Below are 26,274 nucleotides of genomic sequence, written 5' to 3'. Positions count from 1 at the left end.
ACAACATGTCTGCTGGCACACTCCACTGTTCACTTACCACAGTAGCTCTTAAACTTTATTGTCAAAAATATCTGTCAGCACCCAGAAATCTAAAAAAACAACGAGGAATCTCCATGGCTCCTTTCAACAGGAATTCTCCAGAAAAGAAGATGTATAATTATAATTCTCTGAGGTCAGTTTTGTGCTTCTTACTTGTGGTTTAGGCCAACACTGAGGAGGACAGGGAGCAGATACTAGATCAGACAGGGTTCCTTATATAAACAAATATGGATAGACTAATAACTCCGGCCAATATTAGGCTACACTCTTATTAAATATGCCAGCCAATAACAGACATCATACTTCAAAGCAATAAATGATCCTCACTGACCACAGACTTTTTTTTTTTTTAATTAAAGCTAGATGTCTGTTGAGAGAATTGATTGTTAGTGTTCCACTAACAGGTCAGTCAGTCTGTACAAGCCTACAATATTTCACTGTCTTGTAATGTAAATGCAATTTCAGATGTACGTCCATCCTACAACATGTCTATCAAATGGGATAGAATGCTTAAAAGGGCCATTTTATTCAAAGGCACGCAGGTAACATTTCTAAAAAAAAACATCTCCTTTGAATGTCCACACAAAAACATCATGTATCAGTATATCAAATCCAAAAATATCTGCACCAGTAACGCAGAATTCAGTATCAGTCAAACTCTATAAAAAAAAAAAAAAAAAATGCACGACCAGCACGGAGCACCAAGTTCTGTCATGAACCCAATGACACCGAAACTTGCAGTAGCAGCCACGCTCACTAGATGGCGACATCCTCCTTTAAAATCATCTGAAAAACGGAGCTGGGCCACTGAGGGAGATATGAAAAAAAAACTCTCAAATTACATTTGTGGGCGCCAGAGTTTGGCTTTTAAAAACACCAGAATGGAGGACACGCACTTCAAAGTTTCCAGTTCAGCTCCACTGGGCAAGGGCACACGAGTGCAACAGTGGACTCCCTGATGACAGATGGACCCAGAGCAGTGAAGACAAGCAGATGTTTCGGGAACGTGATCTGATCAGCAGCAGAGACCCAACACCTCCCCATGCTCAAAAGCAGAGCAAAAAAAAAAAACCTCAAAGAGATGGGTGAAAAACAAACAGAAAGAGGAAGGTAGAAGAAATGAGGGGAATAAAGCGGGGGGGGGGGGGGGGGGCGTAAGCAGAGGAGAGACATAAAAAGGAGAACAAGTAAGGGGAGGGTGTGTAGGAGAAAGTGAGAGTGAGCGACACAGTGGGGAGCAGGAGAGCGGGGAGAAAGGAAAGAGAAAGAACTCCGAGAGGGGGAGGGAGAGTGTTTTTATCCTCATGTGCACTCAGTCAAAGGGGTCAGTGAGTGCGATTGTTCCTGGACTGCCTGTCAAAACAGTGCGGCTACCACAGCGGCGATGAATCTCCGCCCCTCTCCGAAATGCATGCGCGCACAAACCCATACGAACACGCTCACATATACATGTGCAAATGCCTTCAGAGTCTCCAAAAGCTTTTGATAATGCTTTCCTAAAGCCTTAGCAACAACCCAAATACAGCATCGACACAGACTTTTGAGACCTGCGTCACTGCACCACCATCATGCACCGTGCTTTAGTTTCACCTCCGTCACAAACGTGCACGGGCAAGTGAATGACTGCACTGTGAAAGTGGCGGACAGCTTGTTGAGGAGAGTTCAGAAAACAGTTCTTACCAGGTAGAGGAGGAAGGTGTGCAGGCCAGTGCCAAGACCCACTGAGGACAGGATGCCCAGGCCGACCCAGTAGGCGCACCACAGCGTCTTCTTCTCCATGTAGCGCACATACTGCAGAGGCCAGAGAGAGGGACGGTCAACCACATGGCAGAGACACATGCACAGAGTGTGAGGAAAACAAGAAGGGGGTGGAGGGGCATAGAGAGAGGAGGGGAGGGACAGAGACGAAGTGAGAGAAGGTACAAGAGGGAAAGTGTGCAGAACAGAGGGCACTTAAAGGGTGGGAGAGGGCAAGTGAGTGGTAGAGAAAGAGAGGGAGAGGAAGAGAGTGGGGGAGAGACCTTTAGAGACAGAGGTTGTTGTTGAGTTTAGAAGACAGAGCCGTAGGGTAGGAGTGTTCAGCGCACTGACAGAAGAACAGCACCATTATTCTTTTTGGTGGCAGCCAGCTCTTACACAACTAGAAAAGTAAGGCAAGCCAAGATCTCACTATCTCTCTCTCTGCTCCTCTTCCTCCTTTTCATCCACCACTATCACTCCATCTATCACTCTGGTTGCACCTCCTCCCTTGAGCCAACGCAGGTTGTTTTCAGGAGGAAGCATGGAGTGTGTAGATTACGGGAAGGAGGGAGGGGACTTACGGTAGAGGGGCTCTGACTGAAGACTCCATTTCCCAGGAAACCCAACAAAACAAAAACACCATATACTGCGTCTGTCTTTGCTGGCAGGATGCTGGGAAGTGCAGTGCCAGCCATGGGCGATTGTTACGTGTAGTTACTGAGAACTGATTACACAACTCTGGAGTCTCTGCGAATAACGTTGAAAGAAATGTTTTATGGCAGTGGGTTACAAAACACCACCGCTCGTGGCAGCAAAACCACAAGAAGTGGAATAAAAAGGGAAAGGGTTCTTGTCAGATGTATAGCATAGCTTGCAGTGTTTTACATTCACAGCTTCAGTAGTTTGCCCTGTGGACATAAGAGATTAGCAGGTAAAACAGAGCTTTGTGGGAAGTTAATAATTAAGCCGACATGATGAAAGCGCTCCCACACAAGCACGCACTTGTTATAGAGATGATGTTCATGCAAGAATCGTCTTACACGCACTCTGTGTTCCTGCAAATCCCGATCATTGTGTCGAACAATTGTATGTGGGACAGTCGCACTATGTAATCACATGTCACTTTGTGAGATGTAAATTAATAGTAAAGACAACTTTTCAACCTTAGTAGGAGAAAGCGTTGCCTTTGGTTGAATGTTGAACACTTCAACCTATGGACAGGAGGGGTCAGGAATCAATCATCGATCATTTTAACCTTACCTCTCTATAAATTGATTGAATTATACCCTCCCTTAAAATACAATGACTTCATGGTCAGCCTAACAAGGCGGAGGAACCACGTTCAGATGCTGAACTTCCACCGTACCCAAAGTATGGTTATATTGTGCCATACTGAAACTATTTCGTATTCAGTCACCTTCTGGTGTGTTCCGTCAATGCAGTAGGCAATGGACAGGAGGATAAGCAGGATCAGCAGGCCAAATACAGTCTGTCTTTGGTGCCAGAGCCTGGGTGAAGGAGAAGAAGAGAATGAAGGCGGAAAATGATGAATGCAAGTGTGAGGAGGCAGAGGTGAATGGTATTCAAGGCAGGGAGAGAAAGATGGTGAGTAGGGAGAACAAGGTGTGAGGAGGCAAATGAGAAAAGATGAGGAATCATTAGGAGCATGAGTAAGGCAGTATTAGAGAGAGGAAAGGATGCCATTCTTCGGTGGAGAAAATAAGTCTTTTTCATTTTAACTTTGGGGAAGAGAGGCATCTTCTTCACCTACAGGAGCCGCATGTTCTCAATATGAAAACAGTCATGTGGGTAATACACTGCAAACAAATGTAACCCTTTGGAACAGCACTTAACATGCTAACCTAACCTTAACAGAGTACTGAGAAAGGTGCATGTTGGCATAGCTGTTGACACAGCAGGGTGGTCATGCGTATATATACATGTGCATATACATTAATAAGTGAGGATGACATTTCATAACTGCTGGTTGAGCGTGGAGTATGAACATGTGTGTACATTGCTAAATGAATATTTGTATCTCTTCATGTGCAAATATTAGATAACAGATTCAAATTTATGATAAGTTAAGGATAAGGTCATGTCATCATCTGTAACCGCTTTATCCCTTTTTCAAGGGGTCGCGGGGTTTGTTGCTGGAGCCAGTTCCAGTACACCCTGGACAAGTCACCAGCTCATCGCAGGGCCCTCAGGAGCAATGGGATTTGAACCAGCGACCGTTCACTAGCCGACCTGCTCTACCCGCTAAGCTACAGTCGCCCCTTGCCTATAAGGTGTCATATTTAACTCAAGACAGTTTAGTTAGGGATTAGACTCTAATAGAGTATGTCAGCTACAACTTTGAGGTAGCAAATACAACACCTACATTTTTTGCTAGTACTACTTCTCCACAGTTCAGAGTGCAACACTATACTTACTCCACTAACATCACATTTATTTGAATGCTATTGTCACAAGTTATTTGACAAATTAAGATTTTTTTTTTTTTTGTGGGGGGGGGTCTATAAACTTACAATGCACAATGCATTATTTAAGCCAAACATTACCACCACTATTAATGTTACTACATTGATGTAGTGTAGCAGTATACCATTAACATTCATTGCTCGTTGTGAGGAAGCCCTGACCAGTCGATTACAGAGTGCAGTTAGAAATGCTCAATTCCGTTCTTTTCTCTGTCAGCTCTCGGTAATAACTGTTAAAAACTGGTAGGCAAGACACATATGAACTTTGATTGCATTTCCATGGAGTAAGAATCATACATTTTCATCCTCGAGCTGCGGCACTCTACTGCAATCGGTAATCGACTCGTCAGGGCTTCCCCACAACGAGTGAGCTGCTGCAGGAGAGTGGTGAGTTGTGGTGTCTTTTCAGTAGAAATCCGACAAAGCTAGTAGATGTTTGATGCCTAAAACTATGTGCTGGGACCCTATATGTACTGTTGCTGAAGTTTGGTGCTGTTCTGAGCATTATTTGTGGCTTTGAGTGGCATTTTGATGGCGGTTTCTTGGTGGAGGCATAGACTGCAGTGTATTGTTATCGTGCAGTCTTTTCTGAGGTTGCTAAAACTACATAAGCTAACGTTAGTGGTTCGGAAAACTTCGGGGGGGGTCTTACTAGGTGTCACGGTGTGTTGGACCATGGATTAAACTTACGCCTGAATATCCTTTTAAGTATGGAAAATAACATTTTTTTTTTAGTTTTTATTTAAAAATCAGCATCATGTTCACAAACACTGGCTTTCTATGAATGAATGATGAAATTAATGAATATTTGGTAGTTATTATCAAGGCTGAAAAATGTAACCCTGAGAAAGTTCAAAATAGCATATTATCTTTATGGTAGTTTTTGACATGGAATATCTTTTGTACTTACCATGGTCTGATTTGTTTTTAATTAGCTGCATTAAAGGGTTAAAAGCAGAATTTATAGTAATCTGATCATAAAGTGAGTTTCTCACATAAATTATATACCCCCTTTCCCAATCCTCCAATCCACCATCACCCCTGTTTTTATATCAAGCAAAAGTGTACAGCATCAACGCTAAACAGTTAGTTGCCCTGAGGACTCCCTGTGCATATGCTATAAATTACAAACCACTTCTATCAACATTCTATCTCTCTTCTATTCAATCATGCTAAGACTAAGTAATGTGTTGACATGTTCTCCCCTGCAGTGGTGTACACCATGTGTTTTTAGTGTTGGTGAACAGCAGCTCCGTTCAGTCAGAACACTGCTCGTGGCGCTTGCGGCTCACCACATCCTCCTGTAGTTTAGAAAATAAACACGTTGTCCTCACATACTCAACCACAAAGGCCTCCCTTGCGCGTACACTCTGACCTTCTTCTGGGCCCTCAGTGTCAACAGAGATTATTAGGTGTGTAACAGACATGTAGTGCGGCACGGGGAATTTGCCATCAAAGCAAACTCTGACGTAGTCTGATCTGATGCTGCTCTGTGGGTGAGGTAACATCAGTCAGTGGGGTGGAGAGACCTTGTCAGCTCTATCAGCCGTAAGGATGAGGAGTAATGAGGGGAAGAAAAAGATAAGCAAATCCTGTAATGGCTCTTTTGTGTTGCATTATAGGTGTCATTAGGCCTCTGACTGAAGACTAAACTATGAGGGAGAAGGCCTTCTGGGGTGATAGCACTGAGACAATCAAGGTCACCTCCTGTCTGGTTATATTTGTGTGTTTTTGCTTTTGTGTGTCTGTGAGAGAAGACAGTGTGTGGAGTGTGTGATGGATATTTTTTCACAGATGTAGCGTCCTTGTTTTAGCCTGAGCGTGTCAAGCAGCATTAGCACCTTCATACATGAAACCAGCACCACAGAAACACTGCTCAGCTTCTGTTAGCTTTACAGTGGCATCAACACATGAAATATACTTACTGAAATGATCATTTATTTGGTGCCGTCTCAATCAAACTGGGTTTTGTACTGTATGCACAGTATAATATGCGTTACAATTTAGTCTTTGCCTTCTGACTTCTTTTTACACTTGAACACTTTAAAGGTGCGCTGCAGGACTTTGTCTCCCCCTTGTGGCAGTCACCGTATTTACAAAAATATGTTTGACGCATGCCTATGACCTACACCTAAAGATGATCTCACTCCCTTTAGCTCATCTCCACCGCCCTCAACAGCCATAGCTGTTATGTCCTACACCGTCCACTACTACTCCTTAATAACAGTTGCTCTGTTTTTCAGTTCATACATATTTTTAGATTAACGCATCGCTACAGGTGCGTCAGTGCAGGACCATCACCGCAGACGCCGCATTCACAAGCTTTGGTGTACTGCAAAACGCAGAAAGATGTATCTGGAGGGTAAAGGCTTAATCAAGAATGTGTGAGCTCCTTTGGCAAGGGCTTACATGTTAAAGACTTTCATTTGAATGTAAAAGTCCCACTCTCCAGCTTTAAGTGTACACATATTCTATTTTTACAAAATGCTTACACATCATATCCTGATGTTTTCGTCAAATTTGCGCTGCCACCAAAAGTCCAATAATCTCTTTTTTTGTTTTCCTCTAAAGTTTTTTACTAAATTGTTTCTGTAGTTTGAATTTTATTGACTGAACAGATGAATTTATGATATGCAACCATTCAAATGGAAAATACTTCCATGCTAGTACAAAACTAAGGAAATTGAGTGGACACAGCCTGGCCATAGAAACATAGGTCGTCACATGCAGAAAAGGCTGGTCAGGGAGGCCAGTCTGTGTTCACTTTGTCATAAAAAAAGGGGTTGAGACAGAAACTCCCCCGCTCTTATTGTACTGCTAGAAATACAAAGATCTGAGTAAGGTTTTTATTGAAAAATGAATAAATAACATATATCCTGGTCAACGTGCAGTATAAGCTGCAAAATATTAGTGTAACAGTGTGTTTAAAATGTACCTGTTATCTCGTGATCATCTAGTTCTCTCATGTAAAATGTTATCATTCAATAATATGTCATTTACTGTATGGCAATAATGCAATTTAAACGTTCATGCTAATAAAGCTTATTTGAATTTGAAAATAGAGGGAAAAACCTCAAGTGCAACTCTACAGAATCAGGCCAGTGTTATGGGAGGCAATTGCATCCCGGCCTCGGTCTCACCTCCATATCCACTCTTTAAGGGTGATGAGCAGTTCCAGAGTGAAGTAGTAGAGTGTGAGCAGAGGTTTCTTCCACAGCACCAGGTTTTCACGCTCATCCACGTCCCTCTGTTTCCTCTCATCCACAGACAGCTTCTGGTCTAGGGGCACAGGTAGGTCTTGTACACACAGACCAATATTCAGTGAACATTTTCACATGAAAAACATGCAAATACCAACAAAAACTTTCACATCTTTATGAGCACTCAGCTGTCTATTAGTTGTCTTTCGCTTTACCTGTCGCCTCTCCATTTTGCTGTTCCTTGAAGACAAGACGCCTCTGAGGTAGTTCACCTTCAGCTGCGCACTCTGCCATCTTTTTCGCCGGGAAGGAGTCCTACTGAGAGAAGAGACAGGCCCTTAGCCCAGCATCACACACTCTGTGCTGTACACTGCTTGCCAAATCTGAGATTGAAGCAGGCCCAAAACAAACACAGACTCACTTGCAACAACACACAGCACCCCTAAACACTCCACAAACTCTCCACACTCCAGCATGTCTGTATACAGTCCCACACACCAGCTGACCAGCGGGTGTTCCTGTGTCCTGCAGATTACTGGTAACCCAATCAGGCTCGTGGATGACCCGATGAGTACTTTAATTAGCACCAATGTTGACACTGGGAGCACATGCAGGTGTGTACACTTATTTATAAGTCCACCTCCCCTTCTGTTCCAAAGGCCAAACACATTCGAAGAAAACAGTGAATTGTAGAAATAATAGGTAAAAAGAACATACAACATGATTTGGTTCTTTGATTTTTTTATTACATTTTTTGTTACAACACACGTTCATCCACGTGCCTTTGAGCATGTGAACAAAGTGTCTAACTACAGTTCCTCAGGTCTCTCAGGAATCTGTCAGTGAACAGAGAGATGGGGACTCTGACATGGAGGTATGCAGCTTACCATCTGGTGGAATTGTCAGCGTCTCACTCACTCTCACACACGCACACACTCAGAGCTTAATCCCTCTATCCTGTGCCCTAGGTCTGGGCCTCTGGCTCCTGTTTCCATGCATTCACACTGGCTAGGCTGTGCGGCTGCAGACACTGCAAACCACAATGCCTCTCGAGACCTGCAGGAATCTGATTGATACGTTGTGAGGTTTGTGAGAAACGCATTGATTTTCTTTCGAGTAGCTTCAGATAATTCCTGAAAAAAAAAAACCAAAGGTTAAGAAACACTTGGTAGGCTCAGCATGTTAAGATGTCGATGGTTATCTTGAAGTACAAACACACAGACACATTTCACAAGCACTGAAAATAAGTTTGTCGGTACTTTTCAGTCTAATTCGCACAACTCAAGTGTGACAAGGAGGAAAATAAAAATCTTTTGGGCATTTGGAGAGCTGCTCTTGGCCTTCTCAGGGAACCACAAACAAAAGCTTTTCATCACAGACCTTAAACCTTGAGCACACACACACACACACACACACACACACGCACACACAAGAAGTACTGCTTCATGCACAGTAGTATTTAATACACCCTGTCATTTCTCCTCTTGCACTGAAGAGAACAATGCGTCGTCCAACAAAAGAGCCAAACAAAGTGTGTGATATCCTGTTAACAACATTTATTATAGAAATTGGTGCCAAACAGGTCACTTTGTGCAGAACATGCATCTTGACTGCGAGTACATCTTGTGTGTTCTTTATTTAACAGTTAATTTGATTATTAATTATGTTTGGGTGCATTATTCAAAATCAATAGTCTACCTAATAAACAGTTTCATAACATCACTACTGCACAGTAGCGCAGCACTGCTCCAGCGCTCGATTGTGCAATCACTTCTACCAAAACAACCCAGACCTGTTGAGTAACTCTTGTGCGAGTGACAAAGTGAAACTCAACACAGAGCACATACACTTCAGGAAGAGAAACTTGATATGCTGCAGTCAGTTTTCACATTTCAAACAGAGATAAGCACAGTGTACTTAATTTGACTTAAAGCGTAATACAAAGCAGGGCAGCATTATAACAGCCTAGTGTATTTTATCAATGCATTATGCAGCGAGGTCAAACTCACCGTTCAGCTGATGATAAATCCACAATAACCTCTGAGCTCAAGTAAAACCTGCGCTGGAGCCCCAGTGGCAATGTAGGGCAAAAGTACGCTCCCCATGAAATGCATCATAACTTGAGTGCAGGGTGTGGTGATGGAGGGGGCCAGTGAGGGATAGAGTGTGATACGGAGTTGCCGGGGGAGGGGAGAGCAGGCTGACAGAGGAGAGACACAGAAAGCCAGAAAGAGGGAGAGATTTCATCATTTGCCCGGTGGAACCTCCAGAGAGACAGTCTAATTAAAGGTCTATAAATAAGTGGATCACTTTCCTGGAGCGCACTTCTAACACTTCTCAGTCCTCAGTAGGTTTCACGCGGAGAGTGAATGAATGGCATTTGGGCAAAGAGGGCTCGGCTAATTCCCAAATTGAAAAAAAAAAAAGACCTCAGGACATCACATTTTTCAGGTCATAACTAGAAACAGAAGACCTCAGCTGTGCATCACCATGTTTGAGTTTGAGCGCCATCTTTTTTATCAGAGTGAGAAAAGTATTCTGGTGGGAAAAAAAGTCAGTTTTTGAATTACTGTCTCTGGGGACCTTATTAGGGGGATGCATTCGGAGTACATTTTAAGGGGACAAGGCCAGTGTGTACTCTACGTTCAAGTGCAGCACATGGATGATATCTGTGTCCAGCACAGCCTTTGGAACCGGCCCAGAAGTCTTAAGTCGGCTCAGTTTCTTCCTCTTAGGCCTTGACCCGAGGGGGTCACTTAATTCACGTAAGCGAGGCATCAGGTTTAAAGGAAAGTGATTGTCAAACTGGAGACTGAGGCACGGCGCTGTAATAAGCACCAAAGGAGGAAGAGTAACACGTTCTCCTCTACAGTTTAAAGGCAAGAACTACAGCATGGCAGTGAAGTATTCAAATACATAGAAATGAAGGGGTAAAACAAAACAAAACATTTCAGAAAAAGACACTGCATTGCTTATTGTCACTGGACCAATAGCAGCTTGCATCTGGCCCTCTAACAGTATGTAATTATAGCCTACTTTGCTGTAAGAACGTTAGTTAAAGAGCACTATCACAAAATGAACACAGTTGGAGCAACGCATTCCTGAGGAATTACCCTCAATGTACAGTCAATCAATTATACGTATATAGCCTTTAAAAAGGTTTGCTGAAAATATAGGTTAATGTTCACAAGTCCATCCAGTCAGTCTCTGGGTGGACCTAAACCTAGGGTCATCCATATCACCACATGCGGACAAGAAGAACTCTCCGCTCTTTCAATTCTCAGCAAACAATTTCACGCAGTCATCTGAGTTCACAGCAGCGTATCAGTCCATATACAGCATGCTATCTATAGGCTGGATCTTGGCAGTGGGTAAGATTGTTGATCTGTGTCGTGTCTTGTTTAACAATATATGCTGCACCAAATTACATGCCGCCTACACCAGCCTGACACATAAGGAGAGGAAGGTGTATGTAGAGAGGTCTCACTCTGCTCCTGTTTGCAAACAGGGGATGACTAAAACTACTTTTGTCTTATGAAGAAAGGGCATTGTGTTGTTTGTAATGTAGACATAAATCATCTGCTACATGCATGTTTTAAAATGCTGCAGATTTCGTCAAGAGGTGACACCAAAGTCTAATTCGAAATCTATTAGAAACGTTACTGCCCTGAAATAAATTTCAATTTCTTCTTTTTCAGCTCATTAACACAACTTCATGCTCCACATTGACCTTACTGATTAATTGCGCATCACTGAAGGAGAACACAAAGTTAATTGCATTTGAGAAATCAAGGCAGTGCACTGAATTACAGGTCACTCTTTATATTAGATAGTGGCTAGCTGACCTTTCCCAGCAAGCCACGCAGACTTTTTATCTTGGGAGGCTGCCCCTGCTGTTATTGCGCTCCCCTCTCCCTGAGGTTTGGCTTGCTCCTGTCTGTTGATGTATGATAAATGTGGCATAAAAAGAACAAATTACACAATTTATTTAGCTTTTGGACACTTGACCTATATAGGATTTTCTTAATCTTACACCAGGCCTATTTATCTAACATTTAGAGAGGATCTTATTAGCTTTCAGCTTTTGAAATAGACTGAAAAATGCAACAATTTTAGATTTCTACACAGCTGTATTCTTAGGTGTTTGGAGTTTTATATGTATTTTGTGTTGTACTCACATTGGGAGATTCCTGCTTTTGTCAGAAGAGGGCAGTGTTGGCCTAAAAGTTGGTGCTGAACTTGCAGGCTCAGTCTGGGTGAGGAAGGTGTACTGCCCCTGTCTGAACAAGTCTCCAGCAGGGATGCTGAGCTGCCAGCGCACAGAAGAAAGAGAATACTAAAGCTCAACTTACCTGGATAAGTAAGTGATGAGTTGTTTCCATCACTACATAATAATTATCAGTGTTGTTAGTCATACAAATATTTCTTGATTAAGTATTTGACACTAATTGGACTTACGTAAGTATGAAAAGCACAAGTTAATGTAAAATTCGACATACATTTACATCTATGTATATTGTATACTATGGGTTGAATGATTATCAGACCGGACATTTATAGGATCCAATATTCAGCATTTTTCTGATTATTGGAATTAGTGTTTTTTTTTTAATTTCATTTAATTTTTTCTGATTTCTGGTTAAATAGATGGTGCAGCATGCAATCTGCAAAACAACTAGTAACTAAAGTTATCAAATGAAGGTAGTAGAGTATAAGTACAATCCTTGTCTCCGAAATGTACCCTAACTCTAATTATATCCAGTATGTACAATATACTCATTGTCAGATTATACTGTTTTGAATTCTGATTCAACATTCACATTATTGTGCTTCTGGAATTTGGGGAAATTCTTCTTCTTCTTCTACTTCTTCTTCTTCTTCTTTTTATTATTATTATTATTATTATTTTATAGTATGTTTTAGTGTGACTGCTGTATAGTACTTTTTCTGGAATTTAATTTGAACTTGCAAAGATAGCATTTTGACAATTTGTTCAGTTGTCAGAAAGACAGACAATATTAATTCTCCATCTATTATCAGACATTCTCATAGTGCACTGGTCAATGAAATGTGGTCTACATTAAGACCTAATTTCAACAAATTTATTGTTTCATTTAAAATGTCAGTAATATGGAACTTTATAGGCTTTGAGCTGCCAACAGGATGCTTCCAGGACATCTTAAGAGGAATAGTTTCATATACATTAATACAAAATAAGACATTGTGTTTGCTGCTGTAACTCACAAGCACAAATACTTGGAGCATTACAGCTTTGACTATCCCTCCGTCCTCCACCATTCTTCTTCTTCCCTTTCCCCATTATTTCACTTCTTTCTCTTTCTCCTCCTCTCTCTACATCTTTAAATTTCCATCAACTTAACTGACGTTTAAGTTCTACAAATGTGCACACATTCATCTAAAAAGCTTAAATATTAAGCTTTTACAACTTCCCTTTTGTCATTACAGTATTTAGCCTTTCAGGTATGTCATTTGATATTCCGGCTTTGACAGTATTTTTTTTTAAGGCGAATGCTAGTGGCTGAACTGGAGCACCAGGAGAAAACCAGTCACCACTATGTTACACTGGTTTTATTTATTTTATTTATATTTTGGTGTGTTATAATCTGTCAAATATGATCCTCATGAATCAATCAAGTCATTTTGAGGCATCTTTTCAGTGAGGAAGCTGGAATGGCAGTGACTTTTAATTGGGAAAAATATATATTATGGATTATACTGGCCTTCCAGAAGTATTTCTTAAGGTTAAAAGGACTGGGTGGGCTACACTCTACATCTGTGATTAATGAAACTATTGTATGTTATCCCAGCTTTTTTACATTTTTGCATACTACAATTGTAATGTGCATTTTTAAAGTGCAATCTTCAGTCAATTATTGGCCAAAAAAAGCTTTATCTAGGGCAAGTATTGACAAAGTCACACATACAGCTGGTGACAATGTGACACAGCCTACATTTCACTTCACTCACAGCATTTGTTTAAAGGAGCACTATGTAGTTTTGGGGATGACATTTTAATCAGACAAGAAAGATCTTCATTGACAGGACTTTATGCCATAACATTCTGAATAAACAAACTTCTTTTCATTTTCATGACCAAATAAATTGTACAAACAAATTGACCTTAAAGAACAATACAATTTTATACCGTTTTACTTTGTTTATCTGGGACCCGTGTTTTAGTCAGATTGTTTATTCTGTAATGGAAAAAATAAAATACTTCTAGTTTGTATTATTACCCCATTAACATTGTAAATATTACAATTCTGAATTGGAGATTATTCTCAAATTCTACGCAGTGCCCCTTTGACTTAAATTAAAATATTCATTTTTTCTATTTTTTATTTAGAAAATCTTGTGACGTCATCAACAAGCGCCCATAAGGAAGGTAAACGAAGCTCACTTCATGCTGCTAGCAAGTCGAACAAACCGGCAGGTATGAAGCATAACCAGTGAAGTCTGCTGTGTTGCAATTAAGTTAAATGGTTTTGGCACCATGTGGGCATGGCATTTAAGAACATGAATGTATATGTTCGTAAAGTGATATCTATGTTGTACAAACGCGGCGTTTCTGCCGAATAAGCGGTTTTGTCTCCAGCCAGGAAGCTAACGTTAGCTAGGCTAGTTCCATTTGTAAAGTTAGTTGCTAGCAAGATATCATACAGCCTCGGGGAGATTCTTATCACCGTTCAAATAACTTAAAATTACGTTATTTAGGGGGGTCAAGAAACATTAACGTAGGCAGAGAAATGGTGAGGTCAGTACCGTTAACAGAGAAACAGGAAAGATCCTGAAAACATCAAACAAATGGACATTTGAACGTCTACATTTCATTGACAGCTGGTGAAGGCACTGTGACAGCTCTAGCATTGTTGGACCTTGTTGTTTTGTCAAGTGCTGCTTCCAAAAAATGCTTTTTACTTTCAGTTTTAAAAATGTGATGTTGCTGTTTCACACCTTATGCCTTTATAGCTTACACGTGTAAATGTGTTAAATGTACTTACACTACTCTGTGACTCTGTCATTCTTACAGGTTTAACATTATGGATGTGCTATGTGGTCCCCTGGGCTTGGGTGTAGTAGCAGGACTGGGCTGTGGGCTCTTCCTCGGTTGACACCTTCGGGCCCACTTTGGCCCAACGTCCAAAGGCCCCATGGCAGCGATGGGGAACGGCACCGGGGAATCAAGCATGATGGGAGAAGGAGGCGAGTTCAAGATGATACTCGTGGTCAGAAATGACCTGAAGATGGGCAAAGGGAAAGTCGCTGCCCAGTGCTCTCATGCTGCTGTATCGGCATACAAACAGGTCCAGCGCCGGAACCCTGAGCTGCTCAAACAGTGGGAGTACTGCGGCCAGCCCAAGGTGGTGGTGAAAGCTCCTGATGAGGACACCCTGATTGATCTGCTGGGTCATGCCAAAGAAGTGGGGCTTCCTGTTAGCCTGATTCAGGATGCAGGAAGGACACAAATTGCACCCGGATCACGCACTGTGCTGGGTGTCGGTCCAGGCCCCGCTGACCTGATTGACAAAGTCACTGGAGACTTAAAGCTCTATTAATGTTCCAGCTTGCATCTTGAAGACTTGCATACAATTTCTTGACAATATATCTATGGTTTAAACTATTTGCAATGTAAAGTAAGTTGGGCTACCTTGACTTTATATTTTTATACAACAAAGATTGACATACCCATATGATTGTATGTAAGGTACTTGAATTTTTTCTATTTAGTTTTGAGGGATTTGTGCACCTAAGCCTTTCAAATTCAGCATCAGCTGACTCTTGAATAGTTGGCTTGGTGTGTATTACCTTGAGAACTATGATAGTTTGGTTAAAGTGGTAAAAACCCCACAAACATGGTTAGTTCTTATAACTAACCTACCAGCCCAGGACGTCTACAGACATAATACACATAGGAAGCAGATGTAAATGATGAATCCCGTTAGAATCACAGCCCCTTAAAATAATGATAGACCATTTTATAGCAGGAAAAGCATGTCACTAATAACATTAACAATGGCTTCCAGGAAAGAATGACCTTGAGTCAGCGTGAAAATATAAATTAAATGTGTTTTTTTGTTATTGATGTTGGTGACTACAGCTGTGCTTTTCCCAGTGTGAAAAAGGTGTATACCAACTGTTGCCCTAAATGATGTTCTCTTAATAATAAAACCAAGACAAATCCTAATCTGGGTGGTATTCATTAATTCTAAATGGTATTATTGTTGGCGCCACTGTTGCTTTTCCTAAGAGTAACAACTACAAACAGCACAGGACAAAACATGAACTCTCTTTAATGCGTTTATGCTTTTAGTCTCTAGAAGAGGCCTGTTGGCAGACAAAATGGCATTGTGAAAGACAAGTTTGCAGAGAATCAAGCTTAACATCAATGTTGTTGTCATCAAATAGCCATCATATTGATTATTTCTTATTAACTTCATAGTGATTTGTTAAAGCAAAAAACTTGTCAAGCCATTTGCATTTTACTACACAATGCAGTACCATAAATGTTTTTCCGAGTCTTAAATGCTCCATTAGATAAACCCTTCTGAAATAACAGAGGAGGAAAGAGGCACTATTTAATATGCTCATATCCACATTGTCTTATTGGGTGAATTTACTTTTATCTTCTGGAAGAAACATTAAACCACAATCATCAGACTGATTTGAGATGAGATTGAGATAGATATAGATAGATAGATAGATTGATTGATAGATATACAAATATCTGTCTAGATAGATAGATATATCTCTCTATATATATAGAGAGAGAGATACACTATATTGCCAAAAGTATTCACTCACCCATCCTAATAATTGAAATCAGGTGTTCCAATCACTTCCATGGCCACAGGTGTATAGAAGCAAGCACCTAAGCGCACAGACTGTTTCTACAAACATTTGTGAAAGAATGGGTCGCTCTCAGGCGCTCAGTGAATTCCAGCGTGGTACTGTGATAAGATGCCACCTGTGCAAAAAGTTTGCTCCTAAATATTCTACAGTCAACTGTCAGTGGAAGTGGAAGTGATTGGGAACGACAGCAACTCAGCCACAAAGTGGTAGGCCACGTAAAATGATGCAGCGGGGTCAGCAGATGCTGAGGCGCATGGTGCGCAGAGGTTGCCAACTTGCAGTCAGTCGCTACAGACCTCCAAACTTCATGTGGCCTTCATTAGCTCAAGAACAGTGCGTAGAGAACTTCATGGAATGGGTTTCCTTGGTCGAGCAGCTGCATCCAAGCTATACATCAGCAAGAGCAACGCAAAGCGTCAGATGCAGTGTTGTAAAGCACGCCGCCACTGGACTCTAGAGCAGTGGAGACGTGTTCTCTGGAGTGACGAATCGCACTTCTCTTTCTGGCAATCTGATGGATGAGTCCTGGTTTGGCGGTTGCCAGGAGAATGGGTTTTTGTCTGATTGCATTATGCCAAGTGTAAAGTTTGGTGGAAGGGGGGATTATAGTGTGGGGTTGTTTTTCAGGAGCTGGGCTTGGCCCCTTAGTTCCAGTGAAAGGAATTCTGAATGCTTCAGCACACCAAGAGATGTTGGACAATTCTCCCACATGCTTCCAACTTTGTGGGAACAGTTTGGGGATGGCCCCTTCCTGTTCCAACATGACTGTGCACCAGTACACAAAGCAGGGTTCATAAAGACATGGATGAGAGAGTTTGGTGTGGATTAACTTGACTGGCCTGCACAGAGTCCTGACCTCAACCTGATAGAACACCTCTGGGATGAATTAGAGTGGAGACTGAGAGCCAGGCTTTATCATCCAACATCAGTGTGTGACCTCACAAATGCGCTTCTGGAAGAATGGTCAAAAATTCCCATAAACACACTCCTAAACCTTGTAGAAAGCCTTCCCGGAAGAGTTGAAGCTGTTATAGCTGCAGAAGGGTGGACTGACGTCATATGCAACCCTATGGATTAAGAATGGGATGTCGCTGAAGTTCATATGCGAGTCAAGGCAGGTGAGCAGATAGAGTTTATGACTGGTAACTCACAACTGAGCTCATCCTTTTACTTTTACCACCCTCTGAATTGCACCATTAGAGGGTGCTAGTACTGCATCGCTGAGTATTAAGAGTAATGATACTGCTGATCTGAACATTTTGACATAGCATATATTACACAAAGGTAGACTAAGTAACAGGGACGTGTTACAGTAGAATCCGATCCGACACCAGAGTATGGCACCAAATATCACAAGCTCTCCAACAGTCTAAACTAATGTGATCACATTACAAGGGTTTACTGCAAATACATACATTAATTGTGTTTTAACATGTGGGTTTTTAAAAAGGTACCATCAGAGGAGCACCATTAGTCTCCAGAGACTTCATCCTGACATACAACTGAAGTCTGAGTGAATTAAAAAATGTGTTTCCCATTTTGTTTAAATATTCTGGCCAACTATGGTAGACTCCCAGTTCTCATCTTCACTTTTGCTCTATGAAATTGCAAGTAAATAGAAACACTGATAAAATGTTTTTGGAAACTGAGAAGCCACTATTCGAGGAGTGCCATCACATAGTTTAAACAATATAACATTGGACTATGAACTACAGTGCGTGACCGTACATGTAAGACACAACCAGACTGTTCTTGACAAACAAGAAGCCTTTATTTTTTTTAAGTGGAAAACAAAACCGCTGTTTCATTCATTATGATCCTGATAATGCACAATCAAGTATCTTAAGTGCACAATTTAAATCTAAGGTAATTTAGATAAGAATATAAGTTCAAAGGAGTTAATGATTGATTTCTTGTATACACGCAAGCCTTTGATAAAAACTTCAAATTACCACAAGTCCTGTGATATCGTTTCTGAACTGGATGAGCGGGTCAACTGAAAAGGTTAAAGGCAAACCTCGACAGGACATGAGGAGAAGAAAGTTTGAAAAAAATACTCTCCTGCACACTCAGTGACAGTGAACTAGAATGAAAGCCAACAGAAACAAACCGCAGCATAAAGAGGGGGCATGGGGCATGTTAGTCAAACACAAACAGGTCTGCAGTCCCTCGTATGGTGGAATGGTCCCACATTAGAGCAGTATTTAAAGCACATGGAAATGTCATCTGAATGCAAATTTGCTTGGAGAGTCCTGCATAGGCTTTGCTGGAAAGAATCACACTTTCCTGTAAATCGTATGTAAAATACTCTCTTGGGTTTCCTTCAAGAAACAGCCCTGAAGTGTGTGTGTGTATGTGTGTGGGGACACAACTGATACGACGTAGTGTTTCAGGATTTGTGGTCATGGAGGCGGCAGTTTCATGTTCAAATATAGAAGAACATATTAGCATTTGTTTGTGTCTGAATATACAATAATTAAATGCATTTTACAGTCGGACAGAAGAAGCTGCTCACACACATCAAAAGGAAAAGGTTCTACATTAATTCTTCTCACTACAGAGTGCAAATCAGATGCTTCACAACAGACCTTTTTTTTTTTTTTTTAAATTGAGAAGAGGACTAGCTCTTCCCACAAGCCCCCCCATTGTACATAAACCATTTCCCATTCAAATAAAATAGACAAAAGAAAAAATTAATCTAGTCAATACGGAATGTGAGAAAATTAATCTTTGTGATGCAATCTTTTTCTTTGACAACAAAAATAAAACTGAGTCCTTCATGACAGTTTTAAAAAGGGGAAGAAAAGTAAAAAAAAAAAAAAAAAAAAAAAAAGTTTGTATTATCTGTATTATCCCCAGCTCCCTGTAGAGGGCATACAGAGACAATAATGGTCTGGTGAAGGACTGTGGGAGATGGATGGATGGTAGCTCCAGCCTGCATGTGGAGAGAAGGGGGCGGGGGTCTTTACATGCCATAGCCGAAGCCTGGCTGAGCTGCTGGCTGACTGTATCCTGCAGGCGCCTGGTAGCCGTAGCCGTATGCTTGCTGAGGGGCCACAGGTACGCTGGGGCCTGCTGTCAGCATCAGCTGAGGTGTGCCTGCAAGAAACACAAACAGGAAGGGTTTCAAACATGCAACTGCTCGGTTTATTAAAATAATCAAAAGTGCTTCCTTCACTGGTTTGTTTATCTAGTCTTTTAGCATTAAAAAGTTCTTGTGTGGTAAACCACATATTTTCCCTTTCAGCTGCAGGACTAAACGGAAAATGAAAAACATCATAAAATGCCCTGACCCTGTGACCCATTTGTAAAACTCCCAATACTATCTCAATTATGATCAGCAAACTTTCACTGCCTTAAACTTAGAAGTTGATTGAGAAAACAAGTTTTCAGGCCCTTCAAACTGTGACGTGTTCCTACATGAACACAGTATTTCCTGCCATGTACGAAACAGTTTACACATTATTGCACAAAAGGGATTCCTGCATTTCTTTTTTCCCTGTTCTTCTCTAAGTTTGAAGTGAGTGTGCTTCCATGCACCAATCAGGGTTGAACATTTAATAAATATTTTTTAAACATTGTTTGCTATCGCTAGTTTGGTATTGAATATTTAATGTTATGGATAAAAACTATACTAAGCTGCAAATATCAATTTGAGGACTCGTTTTCAGGGGCTTTCATAAATTCAGTTATTCAAAGGTCTCTATAGCACATTAAACACGGGGAAGTCTGGATAATCGAGAAACCAAAAAGACTGCTGCCTTTGCACTTGGTCAAAGTGAGACAGACACTGACGACATTAGAGGACTGTTACCATAGACGATGGGTTGTGTCTCGGTTGCCTGCTCCTCTTCTTTCCTTACAGACTCTGAGGTTTCTAGTTTATCTACCTGCAAGACAAAAAGATTATAGCAATTACAACAAACTTCACGAGACTGAGCATATATATATATAACAAGTGAAAATAAAATACAACAATTAAATATTAAATATATTACATATATGTGTGTCAACTACTCTGACAGATTTTGTGACAGGGATGATCACGTTGGTCGCCACTCTAAGCAGATTTCAGTAGTAGCAACATAAAACATATTAAAACAAAACACGACTGATGGAACAAAAAGTCAGTTTCAGGTGATTGAACCTCAGAACACTTAAGCCCAACCAGTAATGCTAAATAACACAAATAATAAAAATAAAATGAGTTAGACAAATTATTTTAATTTCCTCTTTCCTAACCGTCTGGTCTGACCATAACACTAAAGCCACCAACTTTTCACATAGAAAAAAATAATACACAAATAAATAAAATAATAGTAAGAAGGGCTTCTCGGGCAGCAAGTCAGATGCAGCAATAAGCAAAATATATGTATCGGGTCCTGAGGGGGAAAGCAGCAGCACCTGGATGCAGGCTATTTATACATTTGAAAAGAAAGGCTTGCTCAGCAGTGCACTTCCACATCTTGTATATGTATTTATCATTCCGTTTCTCCATGCCTCTTGGGAAAAACAGCAGCCCTTTAATTAAAAGGCCTCTGCACACATTTTCACACATGAGCTGAAGCTTCACAGTGTACAGTAACAGTCCCATGCTTTATGTGTTACGATGCTGGCAGTGAAGAACAGGCTACAGTATTCAAATGCAGTTTGGTTGGAGGAGGAGGAGGAGGGAGGAGGAGGGTGAGTCTCAGGCCAGGTGCCCCTTACAGTTTAAGGCTTTCTACAAGAAGCCAGGCACAACCAACAGCCTGCTGCCAAGAGATGTTTCAACACATGCTTTATTTTACTAACCACCTAACATCAAAACACAGCAACCTTTGAAAAACAAATCATCATTCATATTGTGCAGTGTCAACTTCGGTGAGGAAATGCACTTTTAAGTAAAGTTGTAGAGAAGTTATTGGAGTTATTTAATCACTGAAGCTTCTCCACTGTTAGAGCACCAGTGGCAGAAATGTATGGATATGTTCATGAGTTCAGAAGACAAAACAGATGTTTCAACCATGATTAAAGCCACTCTATGCAGTGCATTTTCTCAAACAAAATCAGTTGTGTAGAAGATGTGTTTTAACACTTTTGATTTAATCTGTCGCAGTCTGCTGCTGGGTCATACTGTAGTTCTTCAAACAGTAGATAGATAGATAGATAGATAGAATTACTTTAACGATCCCCGACTGGGAAATTATTTTAATAGGTGATAGATGATTTAATTGACATTGATAGGGGCAAACTATGGTCCTTTAACAACTGGTATAACTGGTTTAGATAATCTAAAAATAGTGTTAGCTGGATTATTTTAATTTCCCATCCACAGACTACTGAATGGGATTCTTCATTTAGTGTGTCTGCCTTTTAAACTAACACAAATCATCTTATCCCTAACTTTTCCTCATTGAAAGAGAGGACTTGTTATTATAAACTACTACATCCTGAAGCCAATTTCAATAACGTGTTGAGATTTACTCTAGCATACTCAATGGTTCCCTTATGTAGCTACTGCAGTTGAGACAGCCAACATTTCAACTATTTTGTTTTCCAATCCCAACAGATTTATAGAAAACTATATGACATGCAGGTAAAGCCAGATGTCAAGATGTGTCCAATGTCAATGTGTTGAATATAAATTCTACAATCCTGTGTTCTTGCAGCAGACGGCTACAGTTGAATTCCTTCAGACTTAAGAGTCTGCATATCTAGATGGTTCCCCAACAATTTTAATGTCAGCTTCACAGGCGTCTCAGTGACTGTGTTCGAGTGAGAGTGTAGCTAAAACCATGCACACTCAAGGCCGCAGTCGTCCGAGCTAGATACTTAGAGATCAAGAATGGAGCATTTAGCTTTCACCTGTTCCTTAACTGCATCAACCTGGAAGAGAAGATGTGCAGCATAGGAGAAGACAATTAACGAGTATCTCCCTGTAACAAAATTTGGTTAACAGGCGACCATTAGAAGAAATTCTAGGTATGTCTTTCTTTTGATATTGAGAGGTTTCACTGGTGTTTAAGTCAAAGAAAAAACATGGTATCTTCATATTTGAAACACTGGGAGAATTCTAAATTTATTAACATGCCAGATGTTTATTATCTGCAGTCGAAGCCACCATTCTCACCGTCTTACTGACTCAAAAAAACTCTCAAGCACCAAAAAAGGAAGAGAACATGCCCCTTATCAATATTTTTTCTAGTTTGAATAATTGATCTGGCACCCAATCAAAAACAACCCTAATAACAGATAATCTAGGATATTAACCAGCATCCTCATTGCTGACAAACCGCCTGAAAAGTTGAGGCCTGGTAGCAATCTTCTCTGCCAAGATGACAGCAGTGTTGCACAGTCGTAAGCCTTTACTAATATCAAAACCTGTTTATTCCTCATTTCACTTGACTCCAGCCAGAGAAGAGCTGACCCACCTTGCTGAGGTACTCCCTCATGACCTGAATGAAGTATGGCATAGAAAAGTCCATGATGTTGTGTCTCCAGGCGGTCTCCAGCACCACGTCAGGTCGCAGCAGGTCGTAGCAGGTGAACAGGCAGGCGGCAAAACACTCCTTCTTGTTCTCCTCTAGGAACCAGGCCAGCAGCTCCTCTGCCAGCTCTATGTCCTTGGACTCTGACGCATACTGCATGGCATCCTGCAGGGGAGAAGCAGCGCGCAAAGTTCAGGAATGGTCCATCTAGGCAGAGTATTGGCAACATTCTCAAAGACAGTGAGTGTGAATGTTTGGGGGGAGGGGGGAGCACCTTATAGAGCTTGTCCTTCTTACAGAGCTCCACGCTCTGTTTCCAGCGGTTGTTGCCCTTGAAGAGGTAAGCAGCGATTCTCCTGAACTCAATCAGCTCGTGCCTCTCCAAGCGTTGGGCCAGCGAGATGTTGTCAAAGTTATCGTAGGCATCTATTGATGTCCTCAGTGCCTGAAGGGAAAATGGAGAATGTTATTCAATGAAATAATCACATACCTGAAATAAAAAGATATGGCAGCATCTCTGAAAGGCTCACTCACCTGATAATCCTCCTCTGTGATGAAGAGGTTGTTAAGTGCTTCATTGACTGATTTGTTGTTGTGGTTCTGTACTGACCGCAGGTAGGGTTTGACCAGAGGCAGCTGTTTCACCTGTGGACACACATGTACAATCATCATCTCACCAGCAATGGTTCCATCCAATTTTAGCCCCAAATTTGACACATTTTCAGAGAGGAATTAACATCTACAACTTCTCCATCATGAAAGATTAAGTGTACCTTGCTGAAGAAGTTGACAGCGCGGGAGTGGTCCAGTCTGGGGGAAAGCACTATGAGCAAATCATTCAGTAACAAGGGCTTGAACTCCAAATAGAACTGGGTGGCTTTGTAGTACAGCTCCACATTAGCCACCTACGCAGGGTGCAGAGAGAAAGACACAATACAAAAACAGAGAATAAACACTGGATCTGGACTATAGTGCAAAATGAGACATGATGATTATAATTTTACACAGTGAGAAACCTCAGAAAGTGTAATCATATTTGAGCACAATCTTCATTTTGGCATCTCATCAAAGTGTACCTTGGTGATGATGTCTTTGAACTGCCCCTCCTTCCAGGCATCTGTCGGGTGGTTCATCATGGTGATGATGGCGTTGTCGAACTCCTCGTACTTGTCGTACAGGAAGACCAGCTCGGCCCACAGGTGAGCCTGCTCCGCCGCTCTCAGGACCTTCGGGATGTTAACTCTGGACCAGAAGAGCTCCAGATGCTCCCTCATCTTCTGTGGCTTGAACTTGGAGTAAAGGATGGCCAGCTCTGTGAACATTCCCATGTGGGCGCGTTCCAGGCCCAGGGCGGCCTCCAGCATGGTGATCAGCTCCTCAAAGTAGCCGCGGTCCTGAGAGAGAGGACGAAGGATTGAGTGGGGTAAGTCACATCTCAGAATTACATAAAAAAAAACAGTGCACCCCTGTGTATTGTAATTTTATTTGAAACAACATGCCAGAAGTCTATTTCTAGCTTACTTGGTAGTAGTTGATCAGCTCCTCAAGCTCGTCAGCGTGCACCACGATGTGGAGGCCGCACATCTGGGCCAGTCTGAACTCCTTGCCATCCACGCAGGCGAAGCACACCTCTTTCCAGGTTCGGGTGCTGTTGGCTTTGCGGGCGCCATCGACAGCGGCCTGGTACTCCCCAAGGTGCACCAGAGTTGAAGCCAGACGGCCAAAGTTGGAGACGTTGTTGTATAGCAGTTTAGCAGCCTCGTACATTTTCTCATCGTAGCAGCGGTCACCAACCTACATCAGAGATACAATAAAGGCTGTTGGATTTTTTTCCCTGACAGCTTATTCACAATGTGTTCTATGACAACGTGCCTGACCTGTTGGATGTGTGCATTGTTGGGTCCGTTGATGAACTCCTCCAATTCAGCCAGGCGATTTGTCTTGGCCAAGGCAAAGATCAGCTCAGTCTCCACATAGGACTCACGGGCCTTCTTACGAGCCATCTGAAGGAATTTGACCAAGTCCTCCCAGTTACCTGAAACACATGGACAGTAATATTAAGCTGTTGGTTTGTTCTTTTTTGGAAGTTGTGGAACACTCCCTCAACTTTATTCTATGCTGATGGTGTGCCGTTTGAATAAAGCATTGCTGCAACTATCAGCAAATTCCCCTCAAGGACAAGAACTCCACTCAAGAACTCGAATAACAAACTCCATAACACAGTCAATGTACCCCATGTTAATCGCTTTCAATCGAAGTGGCACTGGCAAATGGCTTACAGCTTTCTCTGAAACCCTGCCTTCTGTTCATAGTGATTGATCTGCTCACAGTAAGTCAGGTTTTATTCCTTCCCTCTTTGGCAGACGCACAGCAGCACAGCATTAGACAACTCAACAAGACGAAATAAAATCTCAACCTCAAAAGTCTGGTGCTTTTTTTCGCTGCCATCTTTGCTTACTTGAGTTCGACATGTCTCCTTACCGCTCTTATCAGCAGCCTGTACCACCTCCATGTATGCAGAGGGATCATCAGCTTTGATGTAGGAGTCGATGGCCTCTTTAACCAAGTCCTTCTGTAATTGAGCCTTAGCCAGCTGGCTCCACACAGCCGGCTCATTGCAGCGTTCTGCAAACTCATAGGCCCGGTCCAGGTTGCCAATATGTTCGATCAGCACCTACATGAAAATAAAATATGGATGGTCAACACGTCTTCAGTCGATAAGGTACCTGTCTAGCTGTTTAAGAGCTAATGACTGACCTGCACAGCAGAGGTGTTGACGTCAAACTTCTTGAAGATGGCAAAAGCCTCCTCGAAGAGCTCGTTGCTGATGGCAATGTTGGCGATATCTGGAGCATCATAGTTGTCTAGCCTGCTGATGTACTCCATAACACGAGTACGGTCAGCTTTGATCGCCGTTAGGATCAGCAGGTTCTGCAGATTTCTGTGGGAAAGAGAAGACAAACAGCCCTCAGCACACTTTAGATTTGCAATTTGATTTTAAAATGTCTCATGGGACCAAAGCAAAACGTCGCAAGTATTGGAGCTACACACCTGTGTTCACTGAAAACTGAGTTGTCCAATACAATCTTCTCCAGCAGCTCAATGAGCTCGTTGGGCAAGTCTGCTGTCATGAAGGCCTTGACAGTGACTGACACCTCCTCTGGGTCCTGGGTTTCTGACAGGGCTGTCTGCACCACCTGAGGACAAAGGAATAGATGGTTAGAGATGACACCATGCAGCTGTATCAATAAGAGACAGAAGTTATCTTTTATATACTTTACCTGGTCAATGAGTGGTCGTCTGAAGGGGTTGCTCTCCAGCAGCACACTGGCCCAAAGGTCAGGGTCTTTGCGGCGGACCAAGTAGCGAGACAAGCTCTTGAAGAGGGAGTTCTCATTGCAGACCTGATATGAATAAGAACAAAAATGACAAGACAGTTTAATGTACTACATTAAAAAAAAAAGGATGGTG

General features: G+C 41.7%; 3 protein-coding genes across 8 annotated transcripts in view; 1 reads left to right on the top strand and 2 right to left on the bottom strand.

Annotated features, from left to right (window-relative positions):
* LOC115593954 (vacuole membrane protein 1-like) overlaps nucleotides 1–9,661 on the bottom strand; it is a 58,792-nt gene extending 49,131 nt beyond the window's left edge. Inside the window, exons 1-5 of one of the 4 annotated variants that reach the window (XM_030437680.1) lie at nucleotides 9,472–9,661; nucleotides 7,678–7,777; nucleotides 7,403–7,541; nucleotides 3,197–3,287; nucleotides 1,720–1,830 (exon numbers count right to left, since the gene is read on the bottom strand). In XM_030437680.1, coding sequence (XP_030293540.1) covers nucleotides 1,720–1,830; nucleotides 3,197–3,287; nucleotides 7,403–7,541; nucleotides 7,678–7,756 — 420 coding nt within the window. In that variant the 5' untranslated portion in view covers nucleotides 7,757–7,777; nucleotides 9,472–9,661. Of the gene's footprint in view, nucleotides 1–1,719; nucleotides 1,831–3,196; nucleotides 3,288–7,402; nucleotides 7,560–7,677; nucleotides 7,781–7,883; nucleotides 7,903–9,471 lie in introns of those variants that run through there. The other 3 variants (XM_030437678.1, XM_030437677.1, XM_030437679.1) reach the window with 3 other exon arrangements.
* A 4,852-nt stretch (nucleotides 9,662–14,513) lies between these two features.
* Nucleotides 14,514–15,668, top strand: ptrh2 (peptidyl-tRNA hydrolase 2). The gene is given in 2 exon segments (XM_030437681.1): nucleotides 14,514–15,417; nucleotides 15,462–15,668. A coding segment is annotated over 1 exon segment (516 nt). The 5' UTR covers nucleotides 14,514–14,523; the 3' UTR covers nucleotides 15,040–15,417; nucleotides 15,462–15,668.
* A 2,417-nt stretch (nucleotides 15,669–18,085) lies between these two features.
* Nucleotides 18,086–26,274, bottom strand: part of cltca (clathrin, heavy chain a (Hc)) — a 32,635-nt gene continuing 24,446 nt past the window's right edge. For 2 of the 3 annotated variants that reach the window (XM_030437208.1, XM_030437209.1), the window contains 13 exons: nucleotides 26,085–26,207; nucleotides 25,855–26,000; nucleotides 25,561–25,744; nucleotides 25,285–25,477; nucleotides 24,681–24,838; nucleotides 24,325–24,597; nucleotides 23,880–24,197; nucleotides 23,577–23,708; nucleotides 23,338–23,448; nucleotides 23,078–23,248; nucleotides 22,747–22,968; nucleotides 20,148–20,223; nucleotides 18,086–19,432 (listed from right to left, as the gene is read on the bottom strand). In XM_030437208.1, coding sequence (XP_030293068.1) covers nucleotides 19,299–19,432; nucleotides 20,148–20,223; nucleotides 22,747–22,968; nucleotides 23,078–23,248; nucleotides 23,338–23,448; nucleotides 23,577–23,708; nucleotides 23,880–24,197; nucleotides 24,325–24,597; nucleotides 24,681–24,838; nucleotides 25,285–25,477; nucleotides 25,561–25,744; nucleotides 25,855–26,000; nucleotides 26,085–26,207 — 2,241 coding nt within the window. In that variant the 3' untranslated portion in view covers nucleotides 18,086–19,298. Of the gene's footprint in view, nucleotides 19,433–20,147; nucleotides 20,224–20,318; nucleotides 22,202–22,746; nucleotides 22,969–23,077; nucleotides 23,249–23,337; nucleotides 23,449–23,576; nucleotides 23,709–23,879; nucleotides 24,198–24,324; nucleotides 24,598–24,680; nucleotides 24,839–25,284; nucleotides 25,478–25,560; nucleotides 25,745–25,854; nucleotides 26,001–26,084; nucleotides 26,208–26,274 lie in introns of those variants that run through there. The other variant, XM_030437210.1, reaches the window with a different exon arrangement.

This window comes from Sparus aurata, chromosome 13 (assembly GCF_900880675.1).
Source record: "Sparus aurata chromosome 13, fSpaAur1.1, whole genome shotgun sequence".
Lineage (NCBI taxonomy): Eukaryota > Metazoa > Chordata > Actinopteri > Spariformes > Sparidae > Sparus > Sparus aurata.
This window is presented reverse-complemented; position numbering and strand designations above follow the sequence as displayed.